The 24,720-nt window shown below is 45.0% G+C and overlaps 1 protein-coding gene across 14 annotated transcripts in view; it reads left to right on the top strand.

The window, feature by feature from the left end:
* PTPRM (protein tyrosine phosphatase receptor type M) overlaps positions 1 to 24,720 on the top strand; it is a 1,209,695-nt gene that overhangs the window by 373,529 nt on the left and 811,446 nt on the right. For all 14 annotated transcript variants that reach the window (XM_063923506.1, XM_063923503.1, XM_063923501.1 and 11 more), the window contains exons 4-5: positions 19,391 to 19,469; positions 23,646 to 23,761. In XM_063923506.1, coding sequence (XP_063779576.1) covers positions 19,391 to 19,469; positions 23,646 to 23,761 — 195 coding nt within the window. The remainder of the gene's footprint in view (positions 1 to 19,390; positions 19,470 to 23,645; positions 23,762 to 24,720) is intronic.

Below are 24,720 nucleotides of genomic sequence, written 5' to 3'. Positions count from 1 at the left end.
ATATGTTCATGTTTACGTGAAGCCTACTAAGCTGTCCACAAGGTCTTTACAACTGTTATAAAGTAATGCGAATATATAAAATGTCTGGAATTCCAAAGACACTTGACACTGCTAAAAACATCACTGAAAATGGGTAGATAGGGTATACTTCGGGTCAGTGGCGGAACTAGCGAGCGGTGGGCTCAGGTGCGACAAAATGCTTTGCCCCCCCCCCCCCATCCCATCCAAGTCCACCCCCTCACCCCTGGAGAGGATCTGGTGAGGGGGACCTGCTCAGGGCCAAAGAATTGGATACCTAGCAACAGTGCCGCAACTAGACATTTTAGCACTGTGTGCAAGAAACGGCATCGGAGCCCCACCCCTGCATGCAAAACAGGGGCAGTGCGCGCCGTAGCCGCGTGCAAAAATACATAGTGGCGTGGCTTCGTGGGGAAGGGGTGTGGCCACAAAATAATACCAATTCATAAAACGGTGCACAGTAGTCTCCATTATTCAAATTACGCAGCGCAGTAGCACCACTACACCAGGTAGAGACCCTTTTACACCTTACGGCGGACAGATTCCTCTTTTTACACATTACGGCAGACAGCGTCCCCTTTTTACACATTACGGCAGACAGCGTCCCCCTTTTTACACATTACGGCAGACAGCGTGCACTTTTTACACATAACGGCAGACAGAGTCCCCTTTTTACACATAACGGCAGACAGCGTGCCCTTGTTACACATAGCGGCAGACAGCGTACACTTTTTACACATAACGGCAGACAGCGTGCCCTTGTTAAACATAGCGGCAGACAGCGTACACTTTTTACACATTAAGGCAGACAGCGTCCCCCTTTTTACACATTACGGCAGACAGCGTCCCCTTTTTACACATTACGGCAGACAGCGTACACTTTTTATACATAACGGCAGACAGCGTCCCCTTTTTACACATTACGGCAGACAGCGTGCCCTTGTTACACATTACGGCAGACAGCGTCCCCATTTTTACACATTACGGCAGGCAGATTCCCCCTTTTTACACATTGCGGCAGGCAGATTCCCCATTTTTACACATTGCGGCAGGCAGATTCCCCATTTTTACACATTGCGGCAGGCAGATTCCCCATTTTTACACATTGCGGCAGGCGGATTCCCCCTTTTTTCACATTGCGGCAGGCAGATTCCCCCTTTTTACACATTGCGGCAGGCAGATTCCCCATTTTTACACATTGCGGCAGGCAATCCCAAGAAAGACAGAAAGAAAGACAGAAAGAAAGAAAGAAAGAAGAATTATACTTACCCTCTCCGCTGGCTCAGGCTCCTCGGTGCAGCTTCTGACGATTCCTGGGCAGGAGAGAAGGAGGAGGAGGGAGGTGGAGGAGGGAGCCGCAGCAGCGCTGTGTTATTGGTGGAGGCGCTGCTGCTGCTGCCCCTCTGCTTCACTATAGGCTGTTCTCAGAAGACAGCCTATAGTGAAGCAGAGGGGCAGCAGCAGCAGCGCCTCCACCAGTAACAAAGTGCTGCTGCGGCTCCCTCCTCCACCTCCCTCCTCCTCCTTACCCCGTGCCGCTGCGCTCCTCTCCACTCCGGGCGGCTGTGTGCTTGTGGCAGCGGTTGCCCGCAGCACACAGCGGCATGCAATGAGTCAGTTTGACTCATTACATGCTTTGGGCCCCTGGACAGAGGCGGGCCCCAGTGCAACGCACTGGTTGCACTGGCGGTAGTTCCACCTCTGCTTCGGGTCATGGTCTACTTTGTTCTCATTTTCACCTGAGAAATGAAGGCAGACACAATACTGTATGTGCCTGTCTCTTTCAAACATCCAGGTGTTTCTAGAGTCCTGTACATTTATAGATGCTTTTCTCTTCAAAATGCAAACCTCATACATATAAACCACATTGTGCTCAGTAGGAACTTAATAAAAATCACTGCAGGTTTACACCAACTGAAATTGAACGGAGAGGTTGACCTTAGGAAATGGCTTGCTCCAAATATGAAAAGCATGTGGTTCAGGTGAAATGCAGAAATGAATGTCAGAAATGCAATCATTTTTAAAATAAAAAATATTTATAGCATTTGCCCCGGCAACCTACTAAATTAATTATTTACCTATTTCTAGATACTCTGAAATACGAATAGCCATGTATTGTACAGATGATAATATGTTCAAGCTCTGTTAAATGCCTTTTTTTCCTGTAATTCTTGCATAATCTCATAGTCTCCAGGTTAATTAAATGGAAAAGGAATTTATTAGCCAGATACTTGCATTATTAAAACTGTCATATAAAAAGAAGATTGATAAAATAGTGCTAGTATCTCCTGTTTCTTCATGTAACATTGGGGGTCATTCCGAGTTTTTCGTTCGTTATATTTTTCTCGCAACGGAGCGATTAGTCGCTAATGCGCATGCGCAATGTCCGCAGTGCGACTGCGGCAAGTAAATTTGCTATGCAGTTAGGTATTTTACTCACGGCATTACAAGGTTTTTTCTTCGTTCTGGTGATCGTAATGTGATTGACAGGAAGTGGGTGTTTCTGGGCGGAAACTGGCCGTTTTATGGGTGTGGGCGAAAAAACGCTACCGTTTCTGGGAAAAACGCGGGAGTGGCTGGAGAAACGGAGGAGTGTCTGGCCGAACGCTGGGAGTGTTTGTGACGTCAAACCAGGAACGAAACTGACTGAACTGATCGCAGTTGCCGAGTAAGTCTGGAGCTACTCAGAAACTGCTAAGAAGTGTCTATTCGCAATTTTGCTAATCTTTCGTTCGCAATTTTGATAAGCTAAGATGCACTCCCAGTAGGTGGCGGCTTAGCGTGTGCAAAGCTGCTAAAAGCAGCTTGCGAGCGAACAACTCGGAATGAGGGCCATTGTTTACAGCAACTCCACAACGTACTGTACATACTACAATGCACTATGGGCCTAATTTGAGTTTGATTGCAAAACAACATTTTCCTCTAATGTGCAAAACCATGTGCACTGCAGGCAGGGCCGGCGCCACCGCTAGGCAGCTTTTGGCAGCTGCCTATGGGCGGTGGACACTGGAGGGCGGCACCCATACTTTCGATGCATGCTTGCTTTAGATCTTAGCTGATCTCCACTTCCTTTACAGATGAAGAGCAGGGATGCCGCGGCCACCCGGCAGTAAGTAACCCAGTGGCAGTGGCTCTAACTGTCTGTGCTGTGCATGTAAAGTAAGCTTCGTGCTGCTGGCTCTTGTTACCCGCGACAACACCCAGGGCAGGTTGTACATATTCCAATCCCGCACCATAGCAACAGACTCCCGCGATATCACGCCGCATTGTACCCGCCCTCCGCCACCACCCGCGATTGCATATCCCCCCCAGTGATTACACCCCCGCCGTACGATTGCATCCCGCATATATATTACCCCCCCCCCCCAGTGATTATACCCCCGCCGTACGATCGCATCCCACATATCACAACCAACCCAACCCACGATAATCTGCCGCCCCCCTCCCTGCGAATGCATACCCTGCTGGGTTGCTGGAAACGGGAAAGAGTCAATATATCGATCTTTATAGCTGCTAATATATATATATATATATATATATATATATATATATATATGTGTGTGTATGTATATATATATATATGTATATACATATATGTATATATGTGTATATATATATGTATGTAAATATATATATATATATATATATATACAACAATAGAAGAATTGGCGCCAGGGGGTCGCATCAACTCCCACTATTCCAACCCCTAATTGGTTAATACTTTTAAAAAAAATAATATGTTCCATCATATAACATTTATTAAAAACATATTCAAATTAATACAGAGGAGATATATTATTCCACACTTTAAGATGTATGACTCTTAGCAATCACAAATATAGAAAAGACAAGGACCTGTGGCGCTACTTGATATTGAGAAAAACACTAATGTATAGAGTAATTTTAAATGTTTTAATATGAAAAGAATAATACAGACAAATGTTTAAAACAAACACTGGATAGTGATAAAAATGGGAGAACAGCAAAAAATATCAGTACCAAGTTTGTGATTGGATAAATATTCCAACAGAGAAAATATCTGTAATTTACTAGTCGCACATTTGTGTTATTAAGTGTTTAAAGTTAAAAACTGAATCTAGGTGGTACTGTTGATAAAAACAGAGGGGTGGTAATTTCTATAATCGCTGTCTCAGGTACATAATTGCATAGATATTTGTATAGAGTGAAAGCAATATGATTTTCTTAAACCAAATAAAATAAATAAATAAATAAATTGATCCCGTATGTATAATAAATGTAAATACAAAAAATACGTTGAATATAAATAGAGATAAAGAACTTGGTGCGATTGGTAAACACTGTTCTGACCCTAAGTATTTTGTTAAAAAAGAAAAAGATGAAAAAAGTCCTATGTATTGAGTCCAGATGAGAGAGCGCGCTCCCTCTCCTTTCTCCGGTAAAGAAAAAAGTGGGGGGAGGGGATGCTTCTCCCTCTGTGGGTCCGGGTATTAGCAAGAAAGTTCCTTTATGTCCAAATTTAAAATTTTTCACTTACACATCTTCGTCCCGCTCGGGACTCCTGGTGGTGCTGTCTTTAAGTTGTATGTCCGGTTCTCCCCGCGGTCGCGATGTTGGCTGCAGGCGCCTGCAGTGCTTCTTCTCCGCCTGCAGCCAACATCGCGACCGCGGGGAGAACCGGGGAGAGGCGACACGGCTCCCGTTCACAGTGCATAGGGAAGGCAGCGCTGGGAGATCATGTGATCTCCCAGCGCCGCCCCTGCCGCGTCACTAGCGCGTCACTAACCCGGCAATTGCCGGGTTGGTGAGCGCTGTCTGCAGGGGGCTGTAGCACGGTTCGCAGCCGTGTCAGGCGACACGGCCGCGACCCGTGCTACACTAGTGGAAAAGGGGTATATGTGTGCTCCAGGGAGGGGGGATCAAACACACACACACACACACACACACACACACACACACACACACACACACTCTCTCTCACTCGGTACATCAGGGACTGTACTTGGCATAATATGGGCTCTTCCTGGCATAATTTATATCAAGGTCTCTACCTGGCATAATGTGTATCAGGGGCACTACCTGACATGATGTGGGCTCTACCTGGCATAATATGTATCAGAGGCTCTACCTGGCATAATATGTATCAGGGGCACTCTATCTGGCATAATGTGTATCAGGGCTCTACCTGGCATAATGTGGGCTCTACCTGGCATAATGTGGATCAAGCTCTCTACTGTGGTGTAATGTGTATAAGGTCCTCTACTGTGGTGTAATGTGTGTAAGGGGCTCTACCATGGCATAATGTGTATATGGAGCTCTACCATGGTGTAACATGTATAAGTTGTACTACTGTGTTATGTGAATAAGGACAAGACGTGTAATGTGAATTGGTACTATTATGTGGCCATGCCCCTCCCCCATAAAGCCACGTGCCTATATTTTTGCCGCGCATCTTTGGCGAGCACTGTGCCTATTTTAAATATGTGGGAGATGGGGCACCAATTCCTTTTCTGACACACGGCACCAAAATGTCTAGTTACAGCACTGTATATATAAATCACCCCTTGATGAAGTCCAGATAGGACGAAACGCGTTGGGTGCTACTCTTTGGTCTAACCTCACCACAAGTTAAGCTATTCGATTCCTCTTTTATATCCTTTTGAACGCCTTTATTTCTTTTTGTGCTTTTTAAACTTTTTAAGTATTTTTTACCCTCTGTGCTAAAGTGATACTTCAAAGTTTTTTAAGTAATACATATAGTTTTATGTCACCATGCTCCTTTCTTTTCTTTTTTAAATTTTATTAATCTTTTTAATTGTATTTTTTTATATGGGTCATATAAATAGGTTTTCATATGAGCTTGTATGTTTTTATAACCAGTTTTGTATAGTGCGTCCCACTGCAATAAATTTGTACACATTTTTTATATCACTACTCTGCTTTTAGCATTTATTCGGCACCTTTGGTCGCTCTCTACCGCCTCATCCTTTGTCCACATAAACACTTCCATAGGTAACGGTACCAATACCTATATCTATTTGAGGTAACAAGCTGACACCCTGATATACTAAAGGGAGTGCCAACACATTAAGCAGATTTTTGCACACTACTTGCAGGGTTCCCATTCTAGTGTTAACATATAAGATACTGCATCCGTGGCGCTGATATCTTTCCAGTACACAATATATATATATATATATATATATATATATATATATATTTACGCATTTCCCATGCGGTTTGTGGTTATAACGCATTTATGTACGTATGTATGTACTAAGAGCCAGATGCCGGGTTTCCGATGCAGAAGGTAATGCCAGCAAAAACGTTACCCTATGGAAGCCTATGGGTTTCTTTCTGCATTGGTGCTGTCAGGGAGATCTGATCTGATCCCTCCCTGCATCCCCTGTGGCTGTGGCATCACTCTGCACATGGGCAGGCGGATGCCCGGGTCATAAACTGGGAAGTCCAAGGACTGGCCACCATCGCTTTTACAATACTAATGGCATATGTTAGTACATATACTATTATTATCGGCACCGTAAGTGGCGGGATGTACCGCAAGAGGTTAGTACATCCCACCCATTATCTTTTGTGAGATGAATTATTGTAGGAGAGATAAGTGTTCATGAGGCCCAAGCAGTAGTAAGCTTTCGCTCGCACAGCTGCGACCAGGTCACTATTGTGCATGTGCGGGGGCTGTAATGCGCATCGTTGCTTCGCCGAGCAATGACAAAGAGAACTAAGAAAGTGATTGCAGCGGCGATCGTTTGAGAATTTACCGTAATGGGTGTTCCTGGGTGGCAACACAGCGTTCTGACCGTTTTCTGGGAGTGGTAAGAAAAACACAGGCGTGTTTGAAGAAACGCAGGCGTGTCCAGGGCGGGTGTTTGACGTCAGAGCCAGGACCAAATAGGCTGAAAACGTCGCAGCTGGTAAGTATGTCTAGACCTACTTAGGAACTGCACAAATTTTTTTCCCATAGCAGGGCTGCACAAGCGATCGCAGCCCTGCTATGGGAAAAAACCCACCCCCATAGGTGGAGTATAGTTGATCGCACAGGCTGCAAAAAGCAGCTTCGTGCGATCAACTCGTAATCAGGCCCACTGTCCGCCTACTTCTGTGACCTTGCAAGTTGTTATTATTATTATTATTATTATTATTAATGAGTTTCTAATTATTCTGTTGTGCTTTATAATTGGAAACAGTAATAGAACAAAACTGGGTTATAACAGACAAAGCGGTAGGAACAGGGACGGCTCTACCATTAGACAGCTGCCTGGGACGCCAGGATCTAGGGGGGTCTGCTTATCATAAAATTAAGGATAACTCTGAGAGATGCATCCTTGTTTAACTTAATGCATGCAGACTGTGGCTGTTGAACTTCTAAGATGCCACCTCCACACTTTCACCTGAATAGCTGGATAGTAGGTACTGGTGTGTGGTTTGGGAGGGAGGGCGTTGGGGGGGGCAGCACGCTGAAGTTTTGCCTAGGGCGTCGAGAAACCTTGCACCGGCCCTGACTGCAGGGGGGGCAAATGTAACATGTTCAGAGAGAGTTAGATTTGGGTGTGGTGTGTTCAAACTGAAATCTAAATTGCAGTGTATAAATAAAACAGCCAGTATTTACCCTGCACAGAAACAATATAACCCACCCAAATCTAACTCTCTCTGCACATGTTATATCTGCCACATCTGCAGTGCACATGGGCCCCCATTCCGAGTTGATCGCTCGCTAGCAACGTTTAGCAGCCATGCAAACGCATTGTCGCCGCCCATGGGGGAGTGTATTGTCGCTTTGCAAGTGTGCGAACACCTTTGCAGCCAAGCTCTGCAAAAACATTTTGTGCAGTTTCAGAGTAGGTCTGGACTTACTCAGCCCTTGTGATCACTTCAGCCTGTTTGTGTCTGGAATTGACATCAGACACCCGCCCTGCAAACGCCCGGACACGCCTGTGTTTTTCCAAACACTCCCGCTTTGTACCCGTACAACGTGCCTGCGCATTGCGGTGCATACGCATGCGCAGTTTTGCCATTTTTTTACCTGATCGATGCGCTGTGAAAATCGGCAACGAGCGATCAACTTGGAATGACCCCCATGGTTTTGCCCAACTGCTAACAAATTTAGGCCCTATGCATTGCCAAGATAGACTCAGTAGAACAGCAAGACCAGAAACCAGAATCCAGCCGGGCAGATCTATAATATTGATCTCCTCCATGATAGGCGATCCCTTCCCAGCTACACCTCCCTTTTAGATAGCAGTGACATTCATAGCCACATGTCTGCCAGTGCCTTGTTCTATAAGGGGCAGATGGTTCATTAACTATTCCAGATATTGATAAACTCATAAACTGGCTGATTGAGCAAAAGAGCCTTAAGCACTAGGAGGTTTTCATTTTATTCACAACAGTACATTCATGATATTAATGCATCTGCACAGACAGCTTCTCTTATAGCTAGAGACCATTTACCGCTCTAGACACCATTATTTTCTCCCTGGGATTTAATTAGAGGATACTTGGCAAACACAAAGAGAAGGTTTTTTTATTTTATTATTCTTATTTTTTTAATGTATTTAAAAAATTTTTTTTAAAGGCAAACAGAGCAGAAAGCTCTTTTATCTAGTCTACTAGCTTTCCCTCCATTACACTTTTACTGGGTTGCGTTGAAGACCCCTGTTGTGTCAAGTGATTGGCATCAATGCTTCGGTAGTTAACTAGGACAGTCCTTACTTAGAAAGCAAATGCTGCAGTGCAGCTCTAAAAAAAAATTTTTTTTTTTTTTTTTTAAACACGATTTATTGGGTGGATCAAAATAAGATTACATTGGTAACAGAGCACCCGGACAATTTGGGTGTTTAAAGAACAAATATAGTTACAATGAATTGTTACAACAACAGAATAATTGATCCTTTTTTTTGTTTTTGTTTTCCCCTTATTTTAAAAGAGTAAAATTAAGATGTATGCGGTGGGGAACTCTCGGCGACGGATTGGCCTTCCGTCATAGAGAGTCAGCGGAGGCAATGAGAAGAAAAGAGTACTCAGAAATCGAGTAAAAGGGGGCAGAAAAGCAGGTGAGGCTAAGAGCCTCCAGTCAGAGAGAGAAGGAGGGGGAGTAGAGGGGGGGGGGGGGGGGTGGCCCTCCGGGGCAGGAGGCGGGCCGGACCGCGGGGTATCGTGTCAGGCTACAAATGGGGAGGAGGCTTGTTGTAGGTTTAGCCACGGGGACCATACTTTGTCAAATTGTTTCGAAGTGTTACGTTTGACTGCGGTCATATATTCCATTTTGTGGACATACCATATTCGGGAGATTATCACCGGCATTGGTGAGGGTGTCAGGTTCTTCCAGTCTGTAGCAATTTGGCATGTCATTGCCGAAACTACATGTCGAAATAGTTTGTTTTGATGTCTATTGAGGATTGGAAGGGACATGGGGAGCAAGAAGTATTGGGGGTCAGGGGGGATAGAGATATCAAATAAGCGCGAAAGCAATATAATGAGTTCACCCCATATTTTGTGAATTTTGGGGCAGGCCCACCATATGTGTAAGAAAGAGCCACTGTCCGTGCACCCCCTCCAGCAACCATCTAGGGTGTTGGGGAACATAGTGTGTAGACGAGCTGGGACATAGTACCAGCGGTAGAGTAGTTTATATATGTTTTCTTTAATTTTCACACAGATAGAGCTGGAGGCAGCATTGTCCCATATATCTACCCAGTCTTCATTGTCTATAGTTACTCCCAGTTCCTTTTCCCATGCTGCTTCGTGGGGGGCTTGGGATGTGTTGGGGTAGTCGTCAAGTAAGATGTGAATATCTGATATGAGGCCCTTGGTGTTGGTGCGTTTCCAGCAAATGTATTCGAAGGGAGATAAGTGTCTGTGGAGGAGGGTGTTGGTAATGGTGGAGTGGAAGTGTCTGATTTGTAGGAAGCGGAAGAAATCCGAAGAGGGGATTGCTGTTCCCTCACGGATATCCGCGAATTGTGGGAAAGTGGCATTGGAAGTAATATCGTTAACGTATAATATACCACTCGAGCGCCAACATGTATGCGAGGCTTTACCCATGCCTGGAGGAAAGGCTGGGTTGTGAAATAATGGAATTAGCGGAGATGGGTATGGGGCTAAATTGAACCGTCTATTTGTTAGATCCCATGTCGCTAATGAACGGCTTACTACGGGGTGCGAGAGGGCCGCGCGTGGGCGTTGATTCCGGTGAAGCCACAGTAGGGAGGATAATGTAGCTAGGCCCGTTTCCTCTGCCTCTATCCCCACCCAGACCTTTCGTGTCCCTCCCTCGTTGCACCATTGTGCGCACTGAGCAAATTGTGCAGCATAAAAATATTTCTTAAAGTCCGGGATTCCCAGGCCTCCGCCTCTGGAGGGGCGTTGAAGCAATTTAAGTCTAACGCGGGGACGCTTATGGTTCCAGATAAAAAGGGAGGATTGGCGTTGCAGGGTCTTGAACACGTAGGTAGGGACGTAAATCGGGAGGGTCTGAAATAAATACAAAAGCCGGGGGAGTACGCTCATCTTGACGGAGTTAATTCTGCCTATCCATGATATAAAGTAGCTGGACCATTCCACCAAATCTTCCTTGATTGTCTGCAATAAACGGGGATAGTTTGCTTGGAAAAGTTGGTGGTGATGGTGGGTCAGGTACACGCCGAGGTATTTGATTTTCTTTGTGTACCAGTTACATGGGAGGATGTTCTGGAGGTCCTGTTTGAGATCTACTGGGATATAAAAGTTGAGGACCTCTGTTTTATTAACATTTATTTTATATCCAGAAAGCTGGGAGTATGAGGTGATCTCAGATAAGAGGGCGGGGAGAGATTGGGCTGGGTCTGTGAGGGAGATCAGGACATCGTCGGCATATAACGCTATCTTATGTTCGGATAGGCCTGTGGATATTCCACGAATAGAATTGTTGTTGCGGATTCTTGCTGCTAGGGGCTCCATGATTAGTGCGAAAATTAACGGGGAAAGGGGGCATCCCTGTCTGGTACCGTTGGCAATCTCAAAACTGGAGGAAGAGGCACCATTAACCATAACCTGGGCCGATGGGGAGCGGTAAAGTGCTTTGATCCCTTCCAAAAATTCTCCGGAAAATCCCAGTTTGCCAAGGACTGCAAAGGCAAAAGACCACGATATACGGTCGAAGGCCTTTTCCGCATCGAGAGCCAGGATGAGAGAGGGAGATTTCCTTTTTTGAATCGAATATATTAGATTATTAGCCCTTCTGGTGTTATCAGGTGCCTGGCGTCCAGGGATGAAGCCGACCTGGTCCGGGTGGACCAGACCGGGCATCAAAGGCCCCAGGCGGTTAGCTAATATTTTCGCGTAAATCTTCAGGTCGACATTCAATAGTGAAATCGGTCTGTAGTTCAGGCAGCTAGTCGGGTCTTAGTCGGGCTTTGGGATTACCACTATATCGGCTCGGGTGGTCTCTGGCAGGAAGGAGGCTCCCTTAAAAACACCGTTAAATAGGGAGGTTAGGTGTGGGGTCAGCTCCTTCGCGAAAAGTTTATAATATTGGGCTGTGAAACCATCCGGGCCTGGGGCGGCCGACGAGCGCATTGATCGTATGGCGGCTAATGTCTCCTCCTCCGAGATTCGACAATTAAGGGCTTCCGACTGAGAATCCGACAGGGTTGGGAGGGGAGTATCAGACAAGTATGAGCGCACTCCCCCCGTCTCTTCAGGAGACTGCTGGGGTGGGTCAGGTAGGTTATAAAGGGAGCTATAAAACAAACGGAATTCTTCGGCCATCACTTCAGGGTCATATGTATAGGTTCCCTTTCGTGACGAATACAATTTATCTATTGCACCCAACGCTTGCTTGCGGCGTAGTTTGTTGGCCAGTAGGGTGTCTATTTTATCCATTTTATCATAGAAGCGTTGTTGCAGCTTCCGGAGTATCAATGCCGCGCGATTGGAAAGAAGGGTGTTAAGTTGTCCCCGGAGGGAAATCTATCTGAGTGAGCAGGGAAGGATTGGGGGATGCTTTATGTTTGGATAGGAGGGTGGCTATTTCTGCTTCGAGGGAGGATATCTCCTGCGCGGCTTTTTTCTTAAGGGCTGACGATTTTGCTAATAAGGCTCCGCGAATCGTAGCTTTGTGGGCTTACCAGAGAACATTGAGTGAGATATCGGGGGATGTGTTTTCGGTGAAGTAGTGTGTGATTGCTAGTCTGGTTTCCTCTAGTGCTGAGGGGTGTTGTAAAAGCGAGTCGTCCAGACGCCATTTGTATCTCTTACGCGGCGCGCAGTATATATCTATGAGGAGATAGACCCCAGCGTGGTCCGTCCATGACAGAGGTGTAATGCCCGTGCCCGAAATCAGTGGTATGAGGGCAGAGGAGATGTGGATCATATCGATCCTGGAGTAGTGATGGTGTGGGGCTGAAAAATGCGTGAAATCTTTGGTGTGAGGGTGTTGGGAACGCCAAGTGTCACAGAGGCCATGATGTTTCATGATGGCGGTAAGTGTGCGGGAGGCCCGAGGGAGGGTTGTTATAGAAGCATGAGGGGGGGGGGGCAGATCTGTCTAGCAGGGGGTCGATTATGGTGTTAAAATCGCCACCCATAATAATGCTTCCTTGTGCTTCCCGTGATAAGCGTTTAGAAAGAGAGTCGAAAAACAGGGACTGGTCTTGGTTGGGGGCATAGGTGGAGACCAGTGTGAGAGCCGTTGAGCGGAGGGTGCCCATTACCATGAGGAAACGTCCTTCTGGGTCTGTCACTGTCCTAGAGTGAATAAACGGGATGTTACGGCGAACTAATATGGCCACACACCCTTTTTTTACAGTCTGCCGAAGCAAAGTAGGACTGGGAGAACCATTTGCCCTTAAGCTGGGTATGGGGACCGGTGAGATGCGTTTCCTGGAGAAATGCTATGTCGATTTTCTCACGTCTGCAGGCGCTCAGGAACACGGTGCGTTTCCTAGGGGAGTTTAGGCCATTTACATTGGCCGAGAATATTTTAAGGGACATGGCTGTTTACATGGGGGAGTATGACATATTGCCCTAAAGGTCCAGTAACGTACCGCCCGCGCCAGGAGAGGGCCACCCCTCCGGACCTAGCAAGAGAAGGAGCGGGAAGGTCAGGCAGAGGTCGCCAGAGGAGGGAAAGAAAGAGGAAAATAGAGAGGAAAAAGAAACACCCCAAACGGGGAAACATCCCTAAAGTTGTGGGTCCCATTCGGGGACCGCCAGGGAAAAAGCATTGCACCAGTAACATTGTAAGCAACAGTAAGGGATTATGGGGGGGTAACCAGGGTACCATGTGGGAGGGCCTAGGGTGCCCGGGCCACAAGGGTCGGGGTCAGCCTTTTTAACTATATCGGACATATTACAGTATAGGACAGTGAGAACTGTGTCCAGACAACAAGAAATTCAAACGTAAATTCGAAATGGGGAGGGGGAAGGGGGAGAAAGGAGGGAGGGAGGGAGAGACACACAAAAAAAAAAATATATAAACGGGTGGGGGGGAGGATAAACCACAGGGGTGCAAGCAAGTATGGTTTAGTTATAACAGCAATAACAGAAGATAATTACGATACTGGCAAAAGGATGGGGGTCGGGTCATCCACGACTTTGGCTCAGTTCAATGCGCATAAGTGTTGCGCCAGCATGACGTATATGATCCACAGTGGGGGGCTCCCCAAGTCAGGGAGGGTCTTTGTCCACGTTACGCTGTCGGGTCACCCTCGTCCAGTCGGGAAGGGGTGGCGGAGGGTGCGGTGTTTTCGATGAAGAAGTCGCAGATTCTACTACGGGTGATGCTGGGAGGAGATCTAACTTTGCCAGTAGTTCCTGTCCCTGGTTTAGGGTCTTGACTGAGTGGACAAAGTTGTTGACCGAGACGTGGAGTTGAAAAGGGAATCCCCATCTGTATCTGATCTGATGTTGACGCAGGATCCGGGTGACCGGCTGGAGGTCCCGCTGTTTCTGGATCGTGGAGGGGGCTAGGTCCTGATAAATCTGTAGTTGCATGCCCTTAAACAGAGTCTCCGGTGAGTCTCGAACGGAGGACAAAATTTTCTCTTTCGAACGGAAATAATGGAAACGGATAATAACATCCCTGGGTGGTTGGGCAGGAGACGGTTTTGCACGGAGTGCTCTATGTGCCCTGTCGCAGAGGCATTCTTCGTCTGTGAGGTCTGGTGTTATGTGCGTGAAGAAATCTCTCAGAAATGCTGGCAGCGTTGTTCCGAGGACCGATTCTGGGATGCCGCGTATGCGTAGATTATTTCTACGCGAGCGATTTTCTTGGTCCTCTTGTCGCTCTTTGAGGGTCTCCATTTCTTCGTGCAATCTAGTGAGCTCACTGTCAAGTCGGTGTTGGGAGCGACAGAGATCGTCTGTCTTGGTTTCCAATGTGTCCGTTCGATTGCCAAGGGCTGTAAGGTCTGATTTAAAGTCGGCTATGGCGTTCGAGAGTTCCTGTTTGAACGCAGATTGTACCCCCTCCAGTAGGCTCGACATGACCGCCTGTATCTGAGGGTCGATACCTGTTTCCGATGAGCACGGAGAGGGGGGGGAGCCTGCGGACATGTTGGGGTTCTGTGGGCCCTTAGATTTTGAGCCAAAGAAGTTAGTCGGGACTTGTGTTGCTTTTTTATTTTTAGACATAGTGGCATATATATACAAAAAAAGGGGGGGGGTGAAGGTGGAGGTGAAAAAGAAAAGGGAATGACAAAATTGTTGACGGGGGGACACAGCTCAGGGTCCGTACGTTAAACGGATAGTCCGGGGAGGTCAGACTGCTGTCCGTTTTAGGTGTGCACCGGTCTCCTATGCGGCTGGTGGGATGAATAGTGAAAGCCCCAGGAAGGTCGGGGGGCGGAGGATGGTGTCTTGTCAGGTTAGTTGATCGGTATTCAAAATTATTTCGTGTTCCTGATTTCTGTTATTGTAAATCAAGTAGCTCACCGTAGCGACCTCCCGAGGGGGATAAATTTGTCTTCTTCAGGTGACCTAGCCGTTGAGTTGGGAATAGTGTGCCAGAGCGTTATAGATAGATTCGTATTGCTTAGTTATGGCACTTTATTATCCTGCGTTAACTCATCTTAAGAATGGGTCGGGAACATATAGATCCGAGTGTCATGACGTCGGGGCCTGGGCTTTCCCAGGCGTCAGCTCCGATGTCGAGGTAGATTGCGGCTTAACCCTTCATCCCGTGGCCCTGGCACACCCCGTGGATATTAAAGCTCTTTCATGGTTGTCGCCACTGCGGGCAGAATCTGTGGGCCTGCACGGGTGAGAAGTGTGTGGTATAATGCAATTTATCTTCACCCTGGCTAGATGCCAGAAAGCAAAATGGAGGTTCCGGGTTCGTGTCACAGGATTTTATGGGGCAGGGGTGCAGATCGGGAATGATTGCTGTGGCAACAGCAGGTACTCACCACCCTCCAAGTGGACCAGGTATTGAAGGTAAGTCAGCCCGCTGGACGTGTTTTACAGCTTTTATGGGCTTCCCTTATGTGTGCACAGCTCCCTCCAGCATATGGCCCGGGAATCCAAGATGGCCGCCGCAGCTCACACAGGGCAGCCCACCCTCCTCAAATATCTCCTGTGGGGCTGGTGGAGGTGCTGAGGCTCTCTCCAGGTGCCAGGGGGTGCTCAGCCAAGCCAGGGGAGGAAGGTCCGAGGTCCTAGGGGTTCCGGTGCGGCCGCGCTCCGGTCCCGGAGCTCCCGGCCGGGGTATCCCCAAACTCCAGGCCCCGGCTGCAGGTTGCGTGGTAGGCCTCGACGGCCGGAGGTAGCCGGAGGACGCAGGCCCCGTTCGTCGGCCACACAGCTCCGCAGTGGGGGCCCACGGGGGGTGGACGAGGTCACCGCAGCCCAGCACAGCAGGTCTAGAAGGGCCGAAGGTGGTTTCCCGGCTCCCGCCGAGAGCTCCGGAACCCGGCCCCGCCAGGCGCCAAAATCGAGGCTCCGGCTTCACCAGTAGGGGAAGGCCACAGTCCGCAGAGACAGCCTAGGCCGCCTCCCGACTCCGCAGCTCGCTTCCCTGTTGGAGGCCACCGAGGGCAGAGGCAGTAAGGTATGTGGAGGTGGCAGCAGGGTACTTTTATGGGGGTATAATTGAATTTTAAGCCCTTAGGTAGCAGGAGCTCATGTGAGGTGCTTCTGTCCTCACTCTTGTTTTGTTTTTTATATGGCAGACCACCCATGGCCTGTGTTCTACATGAACTATCAAAATAGTATTAATAGTATACTCTTAAGCACGTAAGCCATTAGACAGTTTAGTGTTTCAGATACAATAATGTTCTGTACTTCTTGTTGATATAAGGACAGTGGTGGAGAACAGGATCCCCATTAGCATTGAGTCGCATGCAGCCATCTTGAATAGACATATTTCTCTTCTTTATTGTACTTATTGTTCCTCACATATCAGAGACTGGGCACAGTGCAAGGCACATAGGCTTTCGTACAGCATTTCATGCATCTTTCGCTCTGAATATACATGTATTATACCGATACAAAAATGTATTTACAGGCATATGTATACTATATCACGGTACAGTATGGCCACCTCTGCTTTAGGCATACATATATGCATACTTGCACCTCACATTAGCATAGGAATATGCCTAATTGTCAATCATAGAAATGACAAATAATTCAATTTACATGCAATATAATTAGTGAATAAGACTTGATGCCAAGGATGAAGTTTTCCAGGTCAAAGTAGAAAAGAAGACTGATCTTAATATTTGTCAACTTCAGCAAGTTAAGAAATAGGCAGGGTGTTATTAGAAGTTCACTCCTTTTTCGGATGAGATGGGGAATAGATAAGACTTTTGTTTGGCTTATGATGGACATTCTATATAATAAAGACTAAGTTTTCTCCTCATCTCTATGGTGCGAATTCAAGTGTTTTGCGCTCTAGCTGCCACTAGATAGCGCCCCGACAGAGCAGTTCAAGTGTTGCTCCGTTCAGGTGCGCACAGCCGTCGGCACTGGCATTACTGTTATGTTGTTCCATCATTTTGATGGTCTGGTGACTAGTGGGATATAAAGGGTGTGTATTTGGGAGAGGTTGGGCTGAAGCCTTTCAGACATATGCAGTAGCTAGTTGTTGGTCATTCTCATCCCCTTCATATATCTTCATAATGCCCTTCACATATCTTTACATCAGCCCACCAGTAGTTGCAAGAGAAGTACTCCTGAGATGTGACGCTGAGCATGCATTCGCAGGGGGCATGATGTGGTAATGCTTGCCCACCCCCATTTTGTTTCTTCAGGCATAATAGGCTGCAAGTCTAAGTTATGTACAACATTAGTTAGTGACACATTTTGAAACACATACATTATATTTATACCTCAAAAATCACCATACTAAATAAGGCACATAGTCTATAGAGTAGAGTAATGTGTCATAGTGATGTCTTCTCATCTACATAACTAGTCAGCCAAAATCTACTGTCAGAAGTGTGTGAGCACTTCATGGTGCTACTTGGATATTATATATATGACCTGATGGTTTCCTAAAAAAAAGTCTGGGAGGTGACGGAGACCCCCGCCGACCCCGGCAGACATCATCGCGGGGGGCCTTCTATACCGCATTAGTTAGTACATATGCGATTAGTATCGCTGCGGTAGGCGGCGAGAGGCGGCGATTGCTTATAGTAAATCCCGCCCTATCCCTTTAAACCAGGACACTAATGAATTGCACAGGTTCTGTGTCTGGCTGACTTCAAGCCTGCATCTCACTTGGTTTTAATCAGCTACAAAACCTATGTAATCCATGAGCCTTCCGGTTTAAAGGGATGGTATGGTAAACCTACCTATAAATTATATGAGGCCTCCTGGAAAAAAACAACAACTACTTTTGAAACCCTAAAAAATATGAATTGCTCACCTCATCAATTTTCTTATTTCATGTGTATTGGGGTAGCAATATATAATTTATCTTATTTATTCATCATTTTTGTTATAATGGTTTATAACTCATTGGCGTTTTTTGTTGTTAGGAGTGTTGTTAGAGTGTTGCCTACACAGGGCAGATGCCATTATTTAGGCTGAATAGGGCCCTTCCTTCTATGAGACAAGATGTGCACTCTCAGTAACACATCACCTCACCACCGCTCTCACTCTACCAATGCTGATGAAAAGGAGCTTGTGCTGATTGTTCATTGAGTGAACCAATCACCATGCACTTCCCCTATTATTGCACAGTTTCTCATATAGGGGGAGATTTAACAAAGCTTGAAGAGAGATAAAGTGGAAAGAGATAAAATACCAACCAATCAACTTCTGTCATTTTACAGTGCTTACAAAATGACAGGAGATGATGATTGGTTGGTACTTTATCTCGCTCCACTTTATTTCTCTTCAAACTTTGATAAATTTCCTACATACTGACAGGGGAAAAGATCATGTACTGTACATTATTGAAAGAAGTGGAATGTTTGGGATGTCTGATTTCAAGAGCAACCCTGGAATAAAACCAATATTAATGAGTATGTCAAGCATTACTTTACTGTTTATTCACAATGTGCCACAGTGCTGCCTCTAATTTGTAGTGAAACAATAGGCTGCTTACCTATAAATCTCATTCAAGACACCAAATGACTGTCAACTCTGTGTACATGTAACTGCACTGTTGATAACATGACTTGTAACATCTGTATTACGTCAGGGTATGAGACTGGCAGAACACTGCTACTGCATTTTTGCAGAAATTTATAGACACACATTGGGGGTCATTCCGAGTTGTTCGCTCGCAAGCTGCTTTTAGCAGCTTTGCACACGCTAAGCCGCCGCCTACTGGGAGTGAATCTTAGCTTATCAAAATTGCGAATGAAAGATTAGCAGAATTGCGAATAGACACTTCTTAGCAGTTTCTGAGTAGCTCCAGACTTACTCGGCATCTGCGATCAGTTCAGTGCTTGTCGTTCCTGGTTTGACGTCACAAACACATCCAGCGTTCGGCCAGACACTCCTCCGTTTCTCCAGCCACTCCCGCGTTTTTCCCAGAAACGGTAGCGTTTTTTCGCACACACCCATAAAACGGCCAGTTTCAGCCCAGAAACACCCACTTCCTGTCAATCACATTACGATCACCAGAACGAAGAAAAAACCTCGTAATGCCGTGAGTAAAATTCCTAACTGCATAGCAAATTTACTTGGCGCAGTCGCACTGCGGACATTGCGCATGCGCATTAGCGACTATTCGCTCCGTTGCGACAAAAAAAGAACGAGCGAACAACTCGGAATGACCCCCATTGTTGGCAGACATACTGCTAAAATTTGTGTGCATGTGTTAGTATACTGTACTTGTATAATCTAATGATGCTAATGGTAGTTTATTGATATTTAAGATTATATGTTCAGTGCATTTTAAATAAGACAGTGTGACTTTAGCTTGATTTTTATTTTACAGGTGTTCTTTGAAGTTATGACATCAGAACAACATGGATACCTAGCAATAGATGAGGTGAAAGTCTTAGGACATCCTTGCAGTAAGTTTTTATATTTTTTTAAACATTGAGATTTCAAATAATGTTGAGGAAAAGCTGCAGAGGCCTCTGTATCACAAGGTATTATTGAAGGAAGTGGCTACTTCATATGTGATTGTATAAAGGCCCTTTAGTATCTAAGAAATAAATAAATTCCACATGCTATTGAAGGTTTTTCTGACAAATAAAAGAGTGTAAGTGCAGGACTAAGATGTTTAACCTGTGTGGTTCGATAATGGGCACTGGCCATACTGAAGCATAAAGCATAATTGCCTATTCAGTCTTCACCAGAGGCCCCTGATATCAGACAAACACAGTATCAAAGCCAAAGGAAAGTGGTTATCCAGGAACAAGCCAAAACTTAGAGGCAGGACACAGAGGAGTAATGTACAAGATAAGCCAAATTCAATATTGATAAAAAAAACGGTCAGGAAGGTTTTACAGTTTAGTTGCACAGCGAGGAGACTATAGTAACGGCAAAGCCTCATGAAGCTGAGGGGTTTATACATTCTGACCATGCCCTTGATTTGTCAGGTGAGAAACAGAGGTAAAACAATCAGCAACTGGTAATACAATCAGGTTTTGTGAAACAGAAAAATGTAAAGTGAAAGGCAGAGGAGAAGGGATACCATCTATGGCTGGGAATCCATGGATAGTTCCAAAGGGCCAACTCTATTGCACCTGTAGTACCGAAAGAATAATCCTGGCGACATACATATTTATTTTGGCATGCACTCAAGTTGCACAGTATGCTTTCCATGAGCTGGCCCCTACCCTTCCCCCAAGATGTGCCACCTTATAGCCATTGATCATAGTAATCCGTTCCTCCCCTCTCCCTTGCTATATTTGCCCACCAATTTCTCTCTTGCAAGGTATATTGGTGGATGGTGGGTGCTTTTAGTGCAATTGTGAGGGATGGGACTTTTAATATAATTGTATATGTGTCTACATTTGCCCCTTCTAAAAGAACAATCTAGATCTACCCCTAATTAGATTCCTAGGTCATATACCTAAAACATACAAAAAGTAAGGATCTCCAGAGCAGATCTGTATAATTGAGTCATCAAAATATAAATGCCTCCATCTTGCTATTCAAGGGCAATAAGCCTATTTTATGGCTTCTGAATTAGGTTCTGTAAATAAGCACTATTGGAGAGAGAGGACACGCTTTGTTCTGATAAACTTGCTGTATTTGTTCCTTGGCCTTACTTCTTGCTTCTTTGGCAACTTCTTTGTGATTATGAATGCAAATTTGAACAGACATCAGTAAATCTATCCACAAACAAATGCTTCTAATTAAGCATTACTCTGACACATCACATTGTTCTGCATTAATTCAAAGATGAGTGAAATAATAATTATACAACCTTAGGCCAAAAAATTCCCACAATGGTCTGTGGATACTAATGTTTGTGTTTTAGTATATTATTTTTTTAAGTATGTAAATAATTACTATATTTTCAATGATTAATAGTGATTTGAAAAGTAAATGATATCACCATCAGCATTTATATTTTAAGATGGCATAATTACTTGGAAATAGCTGTTCTTATCTGTATTTACATACATCTTTAATTATATCATTTTAGAGCTACCATGACTACAGTGCTTATGTTTTCAATAAGTCCTAGTACACCTTGTCATACACAAGTAGTATCTATGGAGATTATTCTTATAATAGCATATACCAATGGTTCTCAAACTGTATGCCGTGGCACCCTGGGGTGCATCGGGACACTTGCAGGGGTGCCTTGGATTGGTATTCTAGGACCAATTCAAATTATTTACGGTCAATGTCATAAACAAAACCAGTGCTGGTGGCTGTCAGTCATAAAATATGTTGACAAACAGAAGCAAACCTTGTCACTTACCATATAACCGAACCTAAGGATGACATATAAACACAATTTACTTAATTTAATATCTCTTTCTAAATTTCTCAATAATAAACTTTTGGCCTAGGGGTGCCGTGAAAAAAAATCTGATGCTCTAGGGCGCCATAATTCAGGAAAGTTTGGGAACCACTGGCAGGGCTCTATTTATTAAATAACGAAAAGCCCTATCAAAGGGGTAACCTCCAAAGATAGCTACCCAATGCAAACACATAGGGAATCCTACTTAACCACTTAACTGACAATTTTTTTTAATTTTTTTTTAACCAAATGGCCCTCGAAAATTGTACATTTTGTTTTGGTTCCATTTAAGTAAGTTAGAATACACAGAAACAAATGTACAGATGGCGCTTCAGTTCAGAGGTGCTGCAATCTCCCAGCTGGGACGGTTATCAATTTCCCAAAAAGTTCAATCCTAGTTCTATGGTTTTGCTGGGTGCGCTCCCTGGGTCACTACGGGTATTGTTTCTTTATATAGAAGGGGGAAATCCTCCTCACTGGACAGCTTATCAGCAGTACTTCCTTGTTCCGATATAACACGATGTCCTCAAAAAAAGAATTTGTATATAGTGAAGTACCGTAGGGATCAAATGGGTTCTCAGAAATTCCAATCACATATAAGATATGATGTAAAAGAAAAAACTTTAATCCACCTAAGTGTGGCGGATCTACGTACCGGACTTAATGGGGTGTCAGCAGTGCCCACCCAATTACGCTTGTAGTATCCCTTCCTTTATTCCTGTAGATTCCAATATTGGTTCTTCCCTAGTTCTCACATTGATCCGGATCTGGAATCCTTAGCACTTTATTAGCTGTCACAATCCACTGACTCACAGCCTGCCTGAGCTGTCTCCAGCCGGGGAGCTGCTCTCTCTCCCTCTCTCCCTCTGCACTCAGATCCGGATCAATGTGAGAACTAGGGAAGAACCAATATTGGAATCTACAGGAATAAGGTGGATTAAAGTTTTTTCTTTTACATCATATCTTATATGTGATTGGAATTTCTGGGAACCCATTTGATCCCTACGGTACTTCACTATATACAAATTCTTTTTTTGAGGACATCGTGTTATATCGGAACAAGGAAGTACTGCTGATAAGCTGTCCAGTGAGGAGAATTTCCCCCTTCTATATAAAGAAACAATACCCGTAGTGACCCAGGGAGCGCACCCCAGCAAAACCATAGAACTAAGTAAGTTAGAAACCCATTTTGAAAAATGGGTTACAATATTTTATTGGGAAAAAATGCTTAGTGGGTGTCCTGTAACACTGCCATTGGCAATAACCCCGATCCCCATGGTAATTCTTCTCCATTGACATTACCCTTCCCCCCTCCCACCGCCATCCTACTAGATATAGATCCCCAGGTGTGTATCCCCATCCCAAGTGTAATAGGTCCCCATTTTTGCACAGCCCCCTCCCCCAGTGACTGGTGTTATTTGTTAACTAATTTAAAATCTCACGATCCCCCATATTTTTTTTAAAATTGGGGCATTACACCCCCATGTCCAAAGCAAATGGAGTCCCCTCTACCTCATGTCCTCTGCAAATAGAGTCCCCAGAGACTGATGATTAGTCACCCCTACTCCCCCCCACCATTCCACCGCTGCACCAAATGGTACTGTGGACAATCTAAGGGTCCTTCCTCGCACTTTGATCCCCGGCGTATGAATAGCATTTTGGGGTTCGATTCCGAAGGTGATGTAAGTGTTTACAGATCACTACATCACTGCATGGGAGGGCACAAGGTCAGAAAAGATCCATTCTGAGTGATTTTTGCATGGAAGGTGGCAGTAAGTAGTGGAGCAACTATGCTGGTTTTGTGATATGGTTGTCAGTTGTGATTTCTGCCCAATCATGTGCCTCTAATTCCTTACTATATGGTACCCAAACTTTTGCACATGCCACATTCACTGTTTGTTTTTTATTATTTGTTAATCCAGCAAACAATAGTAATTTTGTATTGAAATGTGCAAGAATATGCATTATTTAAGCGTAAGCACTGAAAAGGTTGTGTTATCTTCTGCTCCCAAAAAGACTCAGGGAAACATGTATTTTCATTTTTCACCAGAGGTGCCTTTTGCATACACCTGTATTTACAATGTTCAGCCATAGATATGTAAATACACTGTCCACAAATGGCCAAATCATTGAGTCGTATGGCTCAGTTAGCTCAGTAAGCAATATGGACCTGTTTGTGCAGGGGCTAGTTGCACTTATGCAGTCATAGAATCTTAATGTTGTTTTAACTGCTGACAAGAACGTGCAATGTTTTCTTCTTTTTCAGCTAAAACACCTCATTTTATACGGCTTAAAAATGAGGATGTCAACGCAGGGCAGTTTGCCACGTTCACGTGCTTGGCAAATGGAAAGACGACGGCAAGTGACAGACTCTGGTTACAGGTACATATTTAGCCAATTGTATACAACTTATTTTGTTATATAAAAATACAGCTAAGGAACAAATACTTAGTAGCTGACACAGAGTTTAAAGCAAGTTGGCTATCATTGCTCCTACAAAATTATGTGTATACATCTATGAAGGGCGGGCCTAACCCATCTGTGTGCCTACAGTATTTTGATACCCTTCATCATCATCATCATCATCATCATCATCATCAGTCCGTACTTTCACCATAAGGCTGAAAACATTTCTTTCAGAAAAACAGATGTATTTACTCTTCCTAACTCTGCATAACCTGCAGTTCCATTGGCGCTCCCTGGTCACCTTTGCCTATGTGACAATGCCCAAGTACTGTGCAGTTAGGCTCCTTCAGTCATACATATAGATGGGACAGAATTAATCGGGTGTGGTATGTAGGGTCGACCAGACTTAGGTCGACAGTGTCTAGGTCGACCACTATTGGCTGAGTGTAAGTAGGTTGACATGGTTTCTAGGTCGACAGGGACTCTAGGTCGACATGTACTAGGTCGACATGAGTTTTTTCACTTTTTTTGGTGTTGTTTTCTCCGTACAGTGACTGGGAACCCCAATTAGTGCACCTTGTCCCCTCACGTCGCTCGCTTCACTCGCCATGCTTCGGGCAAGGTGCCTCGCTCCGCTACCACTACGCTCGGCACAGATTACCATTCCCAATTGTAGTCCACGTCGATCGTAAAGTATGAAAAAGGTTTTTTTTTAAATGTAAAAAACTCATGTCAACCTTTTGTCATATCGACCTAGAATATGTCAACCTAGAGTCCCTGTTGACCAAGAAACCATGTAGACAAATAAGAAACAAATAAGGGGTAGATCAAAGGTGACATAAACCTATGAAAACACAGGATGAAAAAAAAAACGAGTAAATATACTTCACTTGTTCCTTTTAAAGGAATATCTTCCAAATTCTATCTTCCAAAAT

Source organism: Pseudophryne corroboree, chromosome 5 (genome assembly GCF_028390025.1).
Source record: "Pseudophryne corroboree isolate aPseCor3 chromosome 5, aPseCor3.hap2, whole genome shotgun sequence".
Taxonomy (NCBI): domain Eukaryota; kingdom Metazoa; phylum Chordata; class Amphibia; order Anura; family Myobatrachidae; genus Pseudophryne; species Pseudophryne corroboree.
This window is presented reverse-complemented; position numbering and strand designations above follow the sequence as displayed.